Source organism: Amphiprion ocellaris, chromosome 10 (assembly GCF_022539595.1).
Source record: "Amphiprion ocellaris isolate individual 3 ecotype Okinawa chromosome 10, ASM2253959v1, whole genome shotgun sequence".
In the NCBI taxonomy this organism is placed as follows: Eukaryota; Metazoa; Chordata; class Actinopteri; family Pomacentridae; genus Amphiprion; species Amphiprion ocellaris.
In genome coordinates this window covers 466,264-484,157 of record NC_072775.1, presented here as the reverse complement: position 1 = coordinate 484,157, position 17,894 = coordinate 466,264, and the positions used below count along the sequence as shown (strand labels likewise).

The window sequence follows — 17,894 nt, the reverse complement described above, 5'->3', positions numbered from 1 at the left end:
TCATTTTATTTTCTGTGCTGTGGTGGAAAGCTAGGCAGTCGAGACCATTGCAATTAAATCAATTTCACATCTCATCAAATTGTAGCTTAACGCACTATCCTGCTTCATTATGGTACAATTAATTAGAAGCAAAGTGAAAGCTGTGTATCACCAAACTGTCAGATTTTCAGGGCCAGCAAAGTCCTAAACAATGATATGTTTTCTGTCTGTGCACACCAGATCCAAAGCACACACTACCATTCAAAATTTTGGACACACCTTCTCATTCAGTTCAATTCTTTTATAGTTTTGATGTGTTCAGTATTAATCTGCAATATACCCAATAATTAAATAAAAACCATTGAATGAGAATGCGTGTCCAAACTTCTGACTGGTTGTGTATATGGTACTCCCAACATGTGGATCTTTTAGCTCTTCTTCAAACAGAAATAAATGTCCTCTGGAACTTCGAAGACTTTAAAAGCATTGGAGGTTGGTGAATATTCTCAGCCTACAAATTACCAATGAAGTGTCCCATTCCACTATAACCATTAAAATGAGCAAACCTGGAGAAAAATGTTCTTTGGTTTGTTTTTTCCTGGGCCGCGAGGACAACAAACCAGTGTCAGCTAATATAACTAAAGCTGTGTGGTGAAAGATTTGTGTTTAATTTGGTTGTAGCAACTACAAATTTGGAAATTCATGCAAAAGCACACACTCGTGCTGAAGAGATGAAGCATCCACAACTGCAAATGTATGTTATAAATCCTGTGCATTCAAGGAATTACTGAGAATAAAGTTTGTGTGAAGCCACCTTTCAAATGTCTCAAAATAAGAAGTTAAATCAGTAAATAACTGGAGGTAAATCAGCCCATATTGCACTCTGGGCTCTAAGCAGAATTCAGGAGAAACTGAAGCTTAAACAGAATTAAGGAATTATCTCCATCTCTCCCTGTGTTGTCTTTCTGTGATGTTCTTTCTCTCTAAATGATAAACTCACTTCAGCATGAGGTTGTTAATTCATAGCATATTTTGATTATAAATATGCTACATACATGAGTGCCTTGAAAAGTGCTATATAAATCTAATCCATCATTATTATTATTATTATTATTATTATTATTATTATATTATATTGTTCCTACATGTCGGAAAACTTGAGTCAATAAAGTCAAAGTAGCTTTAACAGATGTATAAACGTCTTATTACGTCGCTGTAAAACTGCAGCGCACATTAACTTTAATTCATTAGCACATTTTATGAAGGAAATACGGGTTAGCTTACCTGCCACTAGCTGCTCTGGCCGGTGACTGACTGAGCACGAGACACCCTCGGCTGCAGGTGCAGGTGGGCGGGGCTCTGCCTTGTGTCACAGTTGATTGACAGCTGCATGTCCTTCAATCAGCCAATAGGAAAGACGGAAGCGTTGCCTGATACAAGCGAGCCAAAATTCTCTGCTGAAGTGATTGTAGCAGGATGAATGCTGCACTATCCTTGGGTTGGCTGTGTTGTGCTCCTGTGACATAATGACCGTGCCTTGCTTTGACCAATCATGACACGAGGATGCGCTATAAAGCTGGGCAAGGGTTACTCACCGTTCTCTTGCTGCAACGTCAGGGGCACGCCCCGCTTCCCGTTTGCCTCACTTCCTGTTTGCTTCACTTCCTGTTTATCATTGCTAACAGGTATGGTAGCACTTGCTGCATTGTTTATAGTAATGGTGAAATCGAAGCTTCATGAAGCAATGAACCACTTTGACACAACTGCATCAAGAACGACACACTGCTTCGAAGCATTTGACACAACCAGAAGAGTGACATCTGCTGGCTCTGTGTCAGAACTGCATCTAAGTGGAGAAAACTGAAAAAGCCTCAGGACTGCTTGTCTCACACTGCTTTGTACTTGCAATAAATGTTTTAAAACGGTATATATGTTTGTTTGCATGCATGTATATGTGTTTTTGTATGTAAATATAGATATATTTAAATGTGTGCACACGTGCGTGTGTGTGTAGATATACATGCATATGGTGTGTATAGAGGTACTGGGGGACAGGAAAGTGCTTGTGCTACTTTGTGTGGGACACTAGTATTATGTGATGTGGAAGTCAATAGTAGTGCTTCTGCAACTTTGCCATTGTGGCAGTATAAATGGGGTGTAAACCAGGGAGTGCATGGTTTCTGTCTGTTTCTTTTGTGGCTGACTACCTCTCCAGCTTTGGAGAAGACCCGCTCACATGGCACAGATGTTGCTGGCATGTGGAGATATTTTTTGGCCATCCTGAAGAGGTTTGGATACAGTTCAATGTGATGCCCAGTAGGTGAACGGGTCTTCTCCTCTGGAGAGGTAGGGCTCAGATAGACACCTTGCACTCTCACAACTCACAACACACTCTTTCAACCACTCAAACTACTCTCTATGTACCTATCTATAACCTATTCTACTATATGTGTAGTGTGTTTCTATGAATGAATGAATATGTGTTGTGTATGTGTGAATCTATGTGTATGTATCTATGAGTGTTATTTAGTGTATGAAATGTAAATAAATCTATCTAAACTTAATTCTACCTAAATGTGTTCACTCTCTGACTTCTTTCCAAATGGCAAATGTACTAGCTTAATCTCCTCTCAAAAACCCACAGTTTGAGGAGTGAATCAGACCCCTTTTAAGACCTGGACAGATTGAAATGTCCAACCCCTTCGTTATTCCCAAAGCACCGCCATGTTACATGTACAGTCTATGAGCACCGCAACACACGCTGTGACGTAACAAGGCCTCGCTCTCGGTAGTCACGTGATTGTTGAGCATGCCGAAGCAGGGATCGAAACACTGTCTCGGACCACTTCCGCTTCAAACGCTCGGCACTGTGTCGAGCAAAGTGGCTCGAGCGTAACATCACTAATTGTTTGCCCTTTCTTTAAGGCTGTGTTCATTTCTAGTGGTTATAGAGGCTGTTTATTTTTATATGGTCACTGTTGGGTGTCCATAGCCAGAGAGCTGAGCCGCTCGCTGGCTGCTGCATGTCCAGTTCGAGCCGTGAGCCGCTCGCGAGCCGTTACTGGTAGGTTTCCTTTGCTTGCGATCTCATAATGTGTATATGTTGCATGTGTGTAACAGCTTGTCATTTTAGGCTGTTACCGTGGCTGCCGGTTGCTCCCCGTTCCCTTGTGGTGGACAAAATTTACTGATTGGCGGGCCGCCGCTTGTCTGGAGCTGTGCTGGCTACACGGGGTCCCAAACGTAGGAGACGCTGCTGTTTTGTCTCCGTGGGTTTGTCTCGCAGACGCGGGTCTGTGTTGCCCACACTTGCTGGTCGGCTTCGTCTTCTTTCAGTCTGTTATCTGCTTTTGTGTTGGCGCTGTGGGTGCTGGGCTGCTTCCAGCTTGTCTCTGTGGCTGCTGACCAACCGTTGTACATACTGCTTATTTTAATGTTCAGAGTGCATGTGTGAAAATAGGGTTTAATTTTCTCTCTTTTCCCCTTGTTTTTTTGAGTATTTACTGCAGTCACGTGGCTATTTGTGTTTGTTAGGTATTTTCTTTGTCTGATTTTAGGATTTGTGTCACGTGACTGCACTTGATTAGTCGTTTTGTATGTTCATTCATTCAGTTAATTGAATGTTTCAGTTTTGATAAATTTGTTTTTTTTTATTATGTTAAGTAGTTCTCTTAAGTGTTGGTAATTGTTATTTTGTCAACTGATTTATGGAACCCTGTTAATAACTGTTCCCTTCCCTTTGGGGTTTGCAGAAGCTGTGGGCCTCCGGTGGTGGGAACTGGTGTCTTCGGGTGGTGGGAACCCCTTCCTGTGTGGCGTGCTGCTCATCCCCTGGTTGTTTTTTTTATTTCTTCACTCAGGTGTGTGTGTGTGTGTGTGTGTGTGTGCGCGCGCGTTTGTGCGTGTGTGTGTGCGCGCGTGCATGTTCACGTGTGAGTGGGGTGATTTCTCCTGGGCTCCCTTGTGATGCCCGTTGGCCCAAACCTCCACCAGAGAGCCCCCAGCTCTGATTAGTCCCCAAACCCTTCATTTAACAATCTCGTGTGAGTGGTTGTTTTTTTCTTTTTTTTCTTTTTTTATTGGTTTTAAACTGAGTATTTTCGGTATTAAATAAAATTTGTATTTTTTTGCCTGCACTGGAACCATGTCTCCTGCCTCATCAGTGGAACGAACCTGAGTTGCCTTCTCGTTAGTGGTGGTTATAATTCCCTGGGTGAAAGTCCCAGGGTGGCGTTGTCTGGCCAGTGTCTACATTCAGTAATTGTAGCACATTAGTTTATCCCCGACCCCTCCCCGCCACATAAACAAACAGAAAAAAGCCACCAGTTCATTAGCAGCTGACTGATTAGAAACTATGACAGCAGTTTCCAAACCTTCTGATGCTTTATGTTCACCACAGATGGATGTAAATATCTAATTATCCCCACAGTTACAGGATGATTTTAACCCAAGTTATTTAACATTGCTGATGACGGAAACGTTCCACTGAGTAGAACTGTCAGTATTTAGGATGTTTTGGTCACATAACAAACGGCAGTTGCAGTGACAAAAGCTGGAAGTTTCAACCATGTATTTGTTCCTTTATCCAGGTAGGTCAACTTTAATTCCTTTCGAGCAACTTTAACTAATTTTAGAGCAACTTTAATATGGAACAACTTCAACTAATATAGAGCAACTTTAACTAAAATGGAGCAACTTTAACTAATACAGAGCAACTTTAACTAAAATGGAGCAACTTTGACTCATTCAGAGCAACTTTAACTAATATAGAACAACTTTAACTCCTATAGAACAATTTCAACTAATATAGAGCAACTTTAATTCATTTAGAGCAACTTTAATATAGAACAACTTTAACTAATATAGAACAACTTCAACTAATATAGAGCAACTTTATATAGAGCAACTTTAATTAATATAGAGCAACTTTATATAGAGCATCTTTAATTAATATAGAGCAACCTTAACTAATGTAGAGCAAGTACTTACTACAAGTCTGCCTTTTCCTGTAAAATATTTTATTAATCCATTCTTTTTGTTTCCTGATTCTCAGAGCAGACAAGAGAATCATCACTGGCCAAAACATTTTATCACAGGTAAGCAAAACACCACATGTCTGTTTATATATAATAACATAGATGCTCAGTAATATAGTTTACAGAATATATTGTACACCCAAATTTCCAGATAAAGTCACAAAAAACTCCTCCAACAGAGGGTATAGCCCCACCCAAACTTGATATCAATATGACAGATGCAAGTTATTGATCAATAAAACTATACAATTTATAGTAATTCTGTCCCTATTTAAACAAACAGTATAACCTCTTACAGTAGAGAAAGTATCCTGGGACATTATATGAGAGATAAAACACAGTAAATATATCAGAAATCAATAATCTCTTTGCTGGCCTGTCAGTTTGAAGTAATTCACAAACATGACAAATCCTCACAGACAAGAAAACACAGAAAACAGCGTTATGGGAGAAAAGAGGAAGAAAATTCAAGGGTTTACCTTTTTTTTTAAAAAAAAATGTTTTAAAGTGTATGCTGAAGACGTGAAATGGTCAAAGCATGACCAAAAAAAAAGATAAATGTGACCATAAGCAGGCTAAATTTGATGAAAAAGTGGCAAAATATGACCATAAAGAAGCAAAATATGACCATACATTTTGGATTTATGATGCCAGATTCCCAGTAAACATGCCACTCCTCCATCCTAAGTGTACACTGAAGACATCAATGAAACAGACAAATAGTGTTATATAGCACACGAGTATTTTGTTTAATATCATATAATATACATAAATCTATTTGTGTTATTTCACAGTGCTGATGTCTTCAGTTTAGTTCTACACTGTAGAAAAAAATGTAGAAAACACTCTAAGTCAGTGTTTCCTGATTTTTTCACCTTTGAACAGACAAAAAGACTAAAATTATACATAAACCACGGGGTTTCAACAGGGTTTTCGCACTTTCAGTCCTAATAATGCAAGCTACAAAACTGGCCATGATGCCACCGAACCACCAGATGACAGCAGAGATCTCCTGTTTCTAAAGAATCTGACTAGCTGTTGGAACAATAGATGTAGATGCTGTTTCTGTCTGGAACGCTGATTGGCTTAGAGAGGAGGATGGAAACTATGACCACACACGAAAGATATAACCAGCATTAGTGTACTTCCATTATTTTACACAATTTTCCCCTTCAGGTCCCTATAATTCACCAATTAGTACGATATTCTATGATATCTGAAGTTCCAAGTGTTTAAATAAAGATGCATTTATAAATGACAGAATAGCCATAACATATTATATACATGTACCATTGTACTAAGATATCATACCGTATTTAATGCTACAGCTACCTTTGGACAGCACTGATCTTGCCAAAATAAACACCACATTGCTTTTTTAAGTGCACCTTCCAGATTTCATTCTGAGAGAACAGCATCCTCCTCCCGCTTTTGTTGCTGCATTTACAGTAATTACTCCTGATTAAAGTGGTGTTTGTTGATTAATTTTCAAATGCTACTAAAAGCAGCAGGCAGCTTTAAATGAAGAAGGCGATGAGCTGAAAATACAAAGGTCCATCTCCCCCATGATCATGTTGTGGGGGTGGAGGTCATAGTCATGTGACTTCTGTGCAGGATCCAGGAGTCTAGACAGACAGAAAAATAACATCAATTAAAAATATCCAAGCAGAGTGTTGTAGTTTCTCTTAGACCTCGAGGATGTGCAGATGTTAAAGAAAATGTCCGTTGACATTGTTGCTTAATATAATACAATTTATTACATAAAAAAGACAGCATCTGAACAGGCTCCATCGTTTGCCTGTGGAGAGTTTCAGCCAATACGAACATCTCGCAGGACAAAGGCGTGTAGTCAGTCTTTATAGGGTTTAGACATGTAGGGAGTCTCAACATATGGTTCTCTGTTACATACCATATAAGGAAGCTGAGAGCATCTTCAACCAACCCCCCTAGACTCCACAGCTCCTAAAGAGCTCATCAATATTTTTGGACATAGGAACCCTTATAGGGGTTCCTCCAACAGGAGAACACATTCCATCATGATGAGCCACACCTCCTAGGTTCCATATGATAAATAACAAGTATCAGATCAGATACTTCATATCCCCCCTTCGAGACGTCAGTCTCGCTAATTATCATAATATCAGTCACCTAAGAGTAACACTCAGAATGTTCATGACATTTTCTTCTTGTCCATGCTAATCACGGCATAAGCTTAGCAATATAGTTAATTTGTGGAGTGTGAGAGTGAAAAACCTGCCAGGTGGCTATTCTTCCATAATTATCCATCAAACAATCAAGACAGGAAAATTCTCTCACGGTCCCTCTGCGATACTTCAATAGATTGTGCATTACTCCTGACTCTTCCTATTTATTTTTATTTTATGGCATTTCATGTTGCGTTAAATACTGACTAATTCCTAATGTTCAAGACACTGTTGCAAGTGACTTTTGCTTTTTGAATTTCCCTCAGGATTAATAAAGTATCTGTCTATCTGTCTATCTATAGTCTATCTATCTATAGCCTGTCTATCTATAGTCTGTCTATCTATCGATAGTCTATTTATCTATCTATAGTCTGTCTATCTATAGTCTGTCTATCTATAGTCCGTCTATCTATAGTCTATCTATAGTCGATCTATAGTCTATCTATCTAACTATAGTCTATCTATCTATCTATCTCTCTATCTATCTATCTATCTATCTATAGTCTATCTATCTATCTATAGTCTGTCTATCTATAGTCTGTCTATCTATCTATAGTCTATTTATCTATCTATAGTCTGTCTATCTATAGTCCGTCTATCTATAGTCTATCTATCTATAGTCTATCTATAGTCTATCTATCTATCTATCTATCTATCTATCTATCTATCTATCTATCTATCTATCTATCTATCTATCTATCTATCTATCTATCATTTATTGTGTTAGATTTTTTTAAAGCAGAATGTGTAAAAGCGTGTTATGAATGATTCACCTGTGCGACAACATATTTGTCACTGTTGTCCATGTTGTGGTTGATTTGTGGTGAAGCCTCGTCGGTGTTGGCTGTCCCAGCATCTGAGCGACTCTGTGGAAGTCAAGGTCTCTTTTTAAAGTACTGGACCACAAACACCGCCTGGACAGACACACAGAAGAGACAGTCGCTTCAATCAGTCCAAATGAGTCTTTCCACAAAAATCACCTGTTTGCATGACGAGAAAGGAGATTTATGGTTTAATCATGAGGTAAATACACAGATATGCACTGCTAAGCAACTAATGAGTGAGCCAAAGACCAGCCAGGATTGGGTTCTTCCACTGCTGAGGTCTTTAACTGGAACTGCAGGGAGATTCATCAGTTTTCCTTCCACTGTTACTGTCACCCAGCTTCCTGTTCCAGTGCATGACTCCCTGTACAAAAGAGGAATTCAAGTTCATCCAACCGATAACAGCTTTCGTGTGTGTGTGTGTGTGTGTGTGTGTGTGTGTGTGTGTGTGTGTGTGTGTGTGTGTGTGTGTGTGTGTGTGTGTGTGTGTGTGTGTGTGTGTGTGTGTCCTGCAGCAATTCAGTCCATTAGACAGTTTTCTATTAAGGAAAGAGCCTAAATTTATTTGGCCAACTTACATAGTGATGTAGAGCCAGAGTTCTGGACCAACTCCCTAAAAAGAGGCTCTTTATTACTAAAACACGGCTTTAAAAATGTGATGAATGTGAAAGAAAGTAAATGATTCTTGATAAATACTGTGATTTGAGTATATAGAAATTATGATATGCACAGAATTGCTAATGTAGAATTTAAAAAAAGGGCTTGGTCTGTGATGTGATTTATTCTGATTAACTTTTGGAAGTATAATTGTGAAAGTGGTTTTGGTAAACATTCGAGATGGTTGGGTTAGCTAAAGGTAAAAATCTGATTATATACACAGCATATAATGGAACCCATTAAAAGGCGGGATCTCATTAACGGTTGAGTCACGATTCAGACTCCATTCATTCTCCAACAGGAACATGTTGGTCTGCTACTCTGACGGTCACATCGACCTTCATATCGAACACAGAAAAGCGCACAGAGCTCCCAGATGTTTCTGAAAGGCTGGCTGTTTTATCCAGGATGTAGCAGTAATTTCCTAAGGGGTTGCAGCACCATATCAGCTGATCTTCCTGAGGTGAACCAAGCACAGGTTGCAGAGGCAGCACAGGATTTTTGGGCAATTTAGAACTTCCTAATGAGTTTGGATAAAGTCACTGTTCCCTCTAAGCTGCGCGCGTGCGCAATTGCGCACTGCTGACACGGTCTCCGCGCACAGAAAATCTGCACTGCGCACAAAAAAAAAATCCAACCTAAATTGTAAATAAAATAAACACGTAATAATTCATTATGTGCTACTTTTCAATGTGAGTCAGTGAGTGACCGGTGACTGGCTGCTGCAGCCAATGATGCGATTCACATACGTATTTACCATAGACTGTATATAATGGTATTTACGCAGCTAATCAACGTCAGGCGTCCTTATGTGCAGCCACCTTTGTTCTCATAGATATGAATGAGTAGATAGGACACGCCCCTTTGAGCTGCGTGCTACAGCGAGGCTAAGCTAGTGGGGACAAAGTTTCAGTGCATTCCGTTGATGTAGACGGCGTGGAAACGGAAACAAGAAGTATGCCGGCTCACTGTGCTGCATACAGTTACACACTACGTCGTACGATTGAGACAAGGAAACTTGGAATGACTTTTCATAGGTAAGAATAGTTTTTGGCTCTTTTTTCATTATTAAATCGTGTTGAGAGCTTCCAGTCTATGAGAGCTAACTAGTTAGCCACTAGCAAAACACTAAGGCGAGCTAGCAGCTTGACAACCAAATACCAGACGATTAATAGTAGCTGTAGTATAGTTGTACAAGCAGTAGTAGTAATACTAAAAGTACAAGCAGTAGTAGTATAAACAGCTGTTAGAGTCATAGAAGTAGTATCAGCATTTGTAATAGTATTACAAGTTGTAGTAGCAGTGCCAGTATCAGCAGCAGTAGTGAGTACTACCAATACTACTAGTAGTAGTCACATTGCTATTACTACCACCAATACTACCAATAGTAGTTAGAAAGCCGAACTCATGTATATCCAGATTACCATCTATGTTCGTCCTCCAAACCCATTTTATGATTGGGATTACAGGTAGTTCTTTAGGACTGCTCTCAAATAATTGAAATGTTACTAAACAAGGTTATACTTATCAAATTAAATAACTCTGGTCTCCAGTATATTGGCGAATTCGGTTCTTTGTACTCAATTTATTAGCATGATTTCTTTTTAATATGTTGCGTACAGACTTAATTACTTCTCTGTCTACTTTTCTTACTCCATGTAGGTTTCCCAGAGACTATGGGTTGAGGAAGAATTGGAAGTTTGTCGGCTTAGACCTGGTGTCATTCCATCAGTGTTAAACTTCCCGGCTCATCTTGGAAGAGTACGTGCCAGAAAGACCACGACCAAGCAGCCTTGAGATCTTAGGCAGCGTCTCCCTCAGGTGGGTGTCAACAGTGTTCACAGTCAGGTCTGTGGTAATCCTGTCAAAAAACAAAACAGAAAAAAATCTAGATTATAAATCAACATGTAACCAAAGCACTCTGTGTATAACGCCATAGTATAGGATGTAGTTCAGAAAATGTCAAAGTATAGTATGCTTTACTCAAGAATAACATAGTATGGACTGTAGTTCATAGTACAGCATGTTGGCAAGAAAAAAAAACAAAACATAGATTATTATGTGGTTCAAAAAGCGCAAAATGATAGGATGTTGCCTAAAATTGTCATGTATGATATGTGGTTCCAAAAATGTCATAGTGCAGTATATTGTCAAAATAGTATGTAATTCAAGAAAACATCAGAGTATAATATGTCATCTAAAAAATGCCATCGAATAATAATTTCATTGCACAAGTAAAAGTATAGTAACTTTTAAAACTGTTTGAATTCTTAAATGTTGCTAAAAAAACAAAACAAAAAAAAGGTCACAGTAATATGTCAATTAAAAAAGCCTATAGTATAGCGTGTCGCCCAACAAACATCATAGTATAGCATGTCGCTCTAAAAACGTCACAGTATAGCCTTTAGTCCACAGCTGTCAGTAGGTGAGGAGCAACACAAAAACAGTCCAAACGCTGGTTTCCAGAGGGTTAGACGAGAATTTATTTGAAAGAGTAAGTTTACAACAACACAACATGTGAGGGGGTTAAAAACAAATGGGTGTTAGTAAAATAAAAATAAATAAACAGAACTAAAAGTGAACTTCATGTTGACATTGATGGACATTCCAACCAGGAACAAAGTAAAAGATAATCAATACAAAAAAAACCCTCTTCCTGTTCACCTCTTAAAACCCAAAAACACACCTCAGTAGCACCCTAAACTAAAACTACCAATGTGTTCCCTGTTTTCCTTTGTGAACTATTCAAAGGTCCCTCTCTATCTCCCCACACATCCACCAACCACTGGAACACATCTCCAAAGTTCTGCTGGACCAGCTCAGCTTCCCCTCAGAAGAAGTGCTGCCACCTGCCAGATGAAGGAGCCTTTTGAGAGGCAGCTGACATCATGATTGGACTGTACTTTGGTCTGTTCCAATCCAGCTTCAGCTCCAGAGACGGCAGGCGGGACGAGTCAACGGAGGCCGAGTGGACGAAGGCATGAAGCTGAGTACAATCCAGAAAACAACAGAGGAGGAGTGTAGCAGCCCAGAGCCAGAACAACCAGAGTAGCATCGTATGTCTCTTAGAAAACATCATAGTATAGCCTTTGGTATGAAAAAACACCATCATATACATCGTATATTGTACAAATAACAAGTCTAAGGAAAGAGACATACATTGTAGAATTGTAGTAATTGTGGGCTGACTGATTTACTGATTAGCAGTATTTTGTGGTCGCTCTGTCTTCTGGAGTGATTTGATTGGTTATATGTCACGAATAAAACTCATTTAACTTAACATCTGTAAACAAAACAAAAACGTATCAACAAAGTTTTCTGTTAGTTTGTGTTCTTCTAAGTTTAACTCCAAGATTTTAAATACTTTCATTTACTGCAAATGAATATCTACTCCAAATGTCTCACTAACAATCATTATCAGCCTTAAAAACCCACAAAACACCCCTCTATACTGGACCACACTTAGTACAGTCCGGTTCCCCCTTCTATAAATCTGCTTGGAATCGTCCACTTCCTGTTTGTCAAAGTGGACTTCGACCTGGACAGGTTTTGTTGGAGCTCATGCAGCAAACATTTTAGGTAACTGCACTTTAATATGGATGGATGACACTGAATTAGAGTCTGCTTTAATGAGACTAAGTTAAGATGTGTAGCTCTGTCATTAAATAGGAAATTATTTCTCAGAATTGACAGAGAAAAGTCTGAAATGTTTGCTAGGTTAGCGTCCCACATGTTCTTTGGCTCAGCTAAAGCTAACTCTCTCCAACTTGTGGATCTCTTGAGTTGCTTGTTGTTAAAATATCTTGCTAGAGGTGCTGAAGCTCAGAAAGTCTGAGATGTTTGTTCAAAATAAGCTCATTCTCAAGTCTTATCTGAACTGTCCTCTTTAGTTTGAACTTTCCCTGAACTTAGGAGTTAATGACAGAGCAGCACATCCAGACTCAGTCTCATTTATGTAGAGATTAAACTTCAGTGTCATTCATTGATGTTAAAGTGCAGTTTTTCAAATGTTTGTTGTACATGCTCCCGACCAAACCAGTCCAGGTGGAAGACGATGTGAAGAGAAAGCTCCAGAGGATGAATATCACACATTTACGTTGGAAATAAATGTCCTTTAATTAGACATTGTCATGCAAAAGTTGGATTTCCCTTTAATGATGTTCAAATCTTTGAGTGTTTTGTTGATGTTGTTTTCTAAATGTTTTCTGACACTCGGCCCCAAAGATTAAAACCTTTTACGGCTCACAAGCTGCAACAATTCACACATTATCAACTATCTTTCTGACTAAACTAAGATAAAAAGTGAAAAACTGCCTGATTCCTGCATCATGAATGTAAATCTTTTTGGTTTTTATGACAGTAAACTGAATATATTTGGGTTTGACATTTTATAAACCAAAACAAGAAATGAATTAGTGGAGAAAACAACAGATTAATGGACAAAGAAAATGTGTTTTCCAACATATATGGCTGAATTACTGCAACATTACAAGATACATACAATTTGAATTCAATTTTATTTATGTAACGCCAATTACAGGTCAAATTGTCTCAAGACACTTTATTTTTATATTTTTTGTCACATTTAAAATATGACAAATTAAGAAATTGAAACCTCTTGACTGATCCAATTTATTATTTGGTTTTTAAGAGACTAATTGACAACTAAAATAACTTTCTCCACTAAAAGTAATAAACATGAGGTCAAATAGAAAGAAGAGTTTTAAATACTGCAGTCCCACGATGACAAGAATAAAGTTTGTCAAGAAAAACTAAATCTGCTGGTGGATTCCATTAAAGTCCTATTAAATGATAATAAAGTGTGATACTAAAGGTTTGTGGTGCTAAAAATGTCCAAGTAAAGATAAGAAGTTGAACATCTGGATGGAGGTTGATAAAAGTTGACCTTCCTTCATTTCTCTGTAGCGACTCCATGGATTTTATGGATGCTGGTTAAAGACCTGCTCTTCTAGTCGTCTTCCTTCTAGTCGCTGTAAAAAGTCAGTCCATCCTGGCCGACTTCAACACCTTTTCATGACAACTTGTTCTGTCTCCGACCTGGTGGAAACTCCAGAAACTCGGGAAAACCTGTGGAGACTCGAAGAATTCGTCGGGCGGGGGAAGGTGTGGTGGGAGGTGGGGGGAGGTGGGGGAGTAGAGGGGGGAGGCCGCCACCCACCTCCCCGCCTACTCTCCGCCCTGACTCCACCTTGGCTCCACCCATGTGGTCACTTGAGGAACTACGATGTCAAAGGGACGACGAATTTATTTCTTTTTATCTGATCTGTAGCTCAGTGAGTTAAGGATTTGCCTATGGAGCTGCAGGTCGCTGGTTCAAGACCAGACCCTTCTTAAATTTTATTAAAATCCTGACAAAGACAAAGAAAGAAAAGTGCCACTGCTGGGTCTTGAACCTGCGACCTTCTACTTGGTAGTCTGTCTTCTTATCCCCTGAGCTATTTGCTCAGATACTAATTCTTCTTTTTTTTGCACATTTATCATCTATTTTTGGTCGTTTTCGAGTTTTTTTTTAACTCTAGTCTCGACTTGACTGTTTTTCTCAGGAGGTTGGACTTCAGCCTTTGTGCTGGAGGGTGGAACCCTCAGTTCCAAGACTTTCCAAAGCCTCCAGACCTCCCGAGTCCTCAGGACCTGAGCATTCACACAGTCTGAGGGCTGAAATTTTCTAAGTCCCACAGTAGTTCTCTGTTAGTTTTAACCATCAGACAGTCCAAGGACTGATATCTTCTAAGTTCCTGAGTAGTTCTCTGTTAGTTTGAACCTTTCGACAGTCTGAGGACTGAAATTTTAAAAGTTTCTCAGTACTTCTCTGTCAGTTTGAACTTTCTGGTTAACAGAAGCCTTAAAACTTGTGACCATGAGTCTTGATTTCACATTTAGATCATCCATCTGAGTTCTTCTCAGACCTTCACCTGTGGGTTTTTTAGAAATCATCAACAAACTTTGATTCTCTTCACTGAACAGTAAAGTTTGTGGAGATCAGAAGGTAACATTAGTTTGATCGATGCCTTCAACTACTAGTAGACTTTATCTGGAAAACAGTTTTCTGAAATGAGTTCTTAGTAAATCTGTCCACAATCAAACCAAGAACATAGAAAGAGGAAATGTTTGAAGAAACAACTTGATGTTGTCATTTCAGACTAGAAAACGCTTTCAGACTTTTATCTGTTTTTGCTCTTTTTGATCGTTTTATTGTCTCTTCTGTTTAATTTGATCTTCTAAAGTCTAACTGGTGTCTTTTCAAATGTTTTGTCTTTAGTTTGATTCTTCTTAAATGTTTAGTTTTACTCTTTTCTCACCTTATATTCTTTTCTAATGTCTGATTTTATTTCCAAATGTTTTGTCTTTTTAATGTTTGTTTTTTCAAATGTTTTATCAGCTTGTTTGAGTTTTTTTTCTTTCCCAATATTTAATGTTTCGATTAAATCTTTAAGGTTTTTCTTCTTAAATGTTTTACCACCTTTTAATGTTTAATATTCTTTTGAAATGCTTCACTGTATTTTCTGTTTAATTCCTGTTTGAAGTTTTATTGTCTTTAAGATGTAATTTTCTAATTAAACATTTAATTTTTTAATTAAATGTTTTGTCTTTTTAAAGGTTTAATAATCTAATTAAATGTTTTGCATTCTTTTAAATGTTTAATATTCTTCTTGTTTAATTGTATTTTTTAAATGTTTGTCAAAAATATTTTATCTGTACTTTTTCATATTTGTATTTTAAAAATTTTGTTTAATTTCATAATGACGTATCTTGTTGAATTATCTCATTCAATATTTTGTCTGTTTAATATAGTTAAACATTAAATACAATTAAATTCTATTAAACAGACAAAATATTGAATGAGATAATTCAAGATACAATACATGTAACTATGAAATTTTTAAAAAATTTAAAATACAAATATTAAAAAGTACAGATAAAATATTTTCGACAATTAAACATTTAAAAAATACAATTCAACAAGAAGAATATTAAACATTTCAAAAAACGCAAAACATTTAATTAGATTATTAAACCTTTAAAAAGACAAAACATTTAATAAAAAAATTAAATGTGTAATTAGAAAATTACATCTTAAATTTCTTAAATCTTTTAAATAACACTTTTTAAAAATTTTATTGTATTAACTTTTTTCCTTTAAATGCTTTTTGTTATGTAGTTTATTTCTTTAATCTTCTTTTTGTCAATATTTTACCCCAACCTTAAAAATGAAATAAACCCTTAAATCACAATGAAAATACTTCTGTTGTCACAATCATGAGTTAGTCAATTATTCAGTTTATCAATTCAACTTTATTTATTTAGCACCTTTTACACAGATGACAAAACTAAACAAGCAAAGAGAAAAAAAACTATGCTAAAACTATGATTAAAACTCAAAAACATTTAAAAAACAAACAAAAAAAAAGATTTAACATGGTAATAAAATGTGTTGTGTCCAGGGGATGGAGGGAGTTTATTAAAGTCTTCTTGGGCTCACATGGGAAATCATTTAAAATATAAACTTGATATTCAGTCTAAGGAAACTTTAGAGCGACAGAAGAACCAACAATATCTCCTGTTTTCTCCTTTAATGAGTCGACTCTTCTTGTGCTTTCAGACTAAAGAACTACAGACTCTTCACAACCTGCTCAAACTCTTGGTACAGGACCTCACCACACGGGTCAAGAAGGTTTCCATCTCATTTCTACTCTGAAGATCACCTTCTCCTGCTCAAACTGCTGACAAATGTTTCTGCTGCTCTAAAGTCTGGTCTCCAGAACTTCCTAAAAACTCTCAAAGTCTCTTCTGCTGCAGGTTGCTTTGTAGAACTGTTCCAGAAAACCTCACTAAACCACATGGAGGGGCCTCAAGATAGTCGTCTAAATGAAACCATACAAAAACCAAACTAGCACAACCCAAACGCTAAAGTCTCCTGCAGCCTACCAGAGAACCTCTGAGAACAGAGAATCAGGACAGGAACTCTTACCTTCTGGACAACCAATGCTGTTCACAAGAATACAGAATGTGTCTGACCAAAAACCTCTGAAGACTCACTACAGCCAAGATAAAGACACAACTCAGCTGCACCAAATCCACTAATCACTGCTCACAGTTGTACCATGTGCTAACTGTGGCTGAAGAACCACATTTATCAAGACAACTATCCAGTACAAAGCCCTAAAACACACCAAGAAACACATTAAAGACGATTTTACTGCTGGAAGCTGCAAGCCAACGCCTAAAGAACAAACTGAAGCAACGGAACCAAACCCAGGTCACTGGTGAAGAGAAACAGAGGAAATGTTTGTCTGCAGCTAAACAAAGCAGGAAGACACTGAGCTGCTCAGGTGTTCCTGATAACACCAAGCAGCCACCTGGACAGCCAATAGGAACACAGCTTCCTGGAAGTCCAGAGGGCTGGCTTAGTGAAGGAAATTTAGTTTAAAGTTGAAGCAGAAAGTTAACAAAGAAAGTTGAAAACCACCTTCTGATCCCTGAAATCTCTGAGTTTTCACACAAAGAACACCTGAACATGTCAAACTGGTTCCATAGTAGAACCCTCATTGTAAAAACATCATAGTATGGTGTGTTGCTCAAAAAACATTAGGACCCGGCTGTCAGGGGACAAACATGTAAGAAGCATGAGAACAGAGAGAACCCAACCAGTAGGTCACAGTTTATCATCATCTAATCATCTCCTGAAGTCCATATGGTGAGAGACATCAGTATCTGGTTGTTCATTTACCAGAGGATGCTTATAATCATGCTGATGTGGTCTGTACTCTACAGTATTTTAGTGACTCAATAAATGCCTAAGTTGTTTTTTTAAAATGCTTTTTAGTTTTTAATAAACATTTAACAGCCTATATGTGATCAATAAATGGCCTTTGCCTATCTTAAGAAAAATTCACTCAGAACTCAGATATGTTAACAGTACTAAATAAATCAATAAATACATGCATACACACATAAATAAGTTAATACATTAACTGTGTTAAGATAAGATTTAGATTTTTAAAAAAGTTGTTTATATTTTTACAGAATCCAGTATTGTTCACTGGTTGGTCATTACATTTTGTTAGTTTGATTTCACTGTTTAAAATGATGCCACCTCTTTTCAGACAGAACCTGTGATAATAAAACAATACAAAATTTTTAGTTCCGTGTTAATAAAGCACTTAAAGCTTTAA

The 17,894-nt window shown here is 37.7% G+C and overlaps 2 protein-coding genes across 4 annotated transcripts in view; one reads left to right on the top strand and one right to left on the bottom strand.

Moving 5' to 3' along the window:
• palmda (palmdelphin a) overlaps positions 1-1,649 on the bottom strand; it is a 21,753-nt gene extending 20,104 nt beyond the window's left edge. Inside the window, exons 1-2 of one of the 3 annotated variants that reach the window (XM_055014324.1) lie at positions 1,575-1,649; positions 1,264-1,495 (exon numbers count right to left, since the gene is read on the bottom strand). The gene's annotated coding sequence lies outside the window, so the exon portion shown is untranslated. Of the gene's footprint in view, positions 1-1,263 lie in introns of all 3 variants that reach the window. The other 2 variants (XM_035955109.2, XM_055014323.1) reach the window with 2 other exon arrangements.
• LOC111578494 (uncharacterized) lies at positions 1,532-17,894 on the top strand. The gene is made up of 6 exons (XM_055014282.1): positions 1,532-1,664; positions 2,756-3,043; positions 3,113-3,222; positions 3,732-3,813; positions 5,033-5,075; positions 16,322-17,894. The coding sequence occupies exons 1-6, from the start codon at positions 1,532-1,534 to the stop codon at positions 16,611-16,613; spliced, it is 948 nt and encodes a 315-aa protein (XP_054870257.1). The 3' UTR covers positions 16,614-17,894.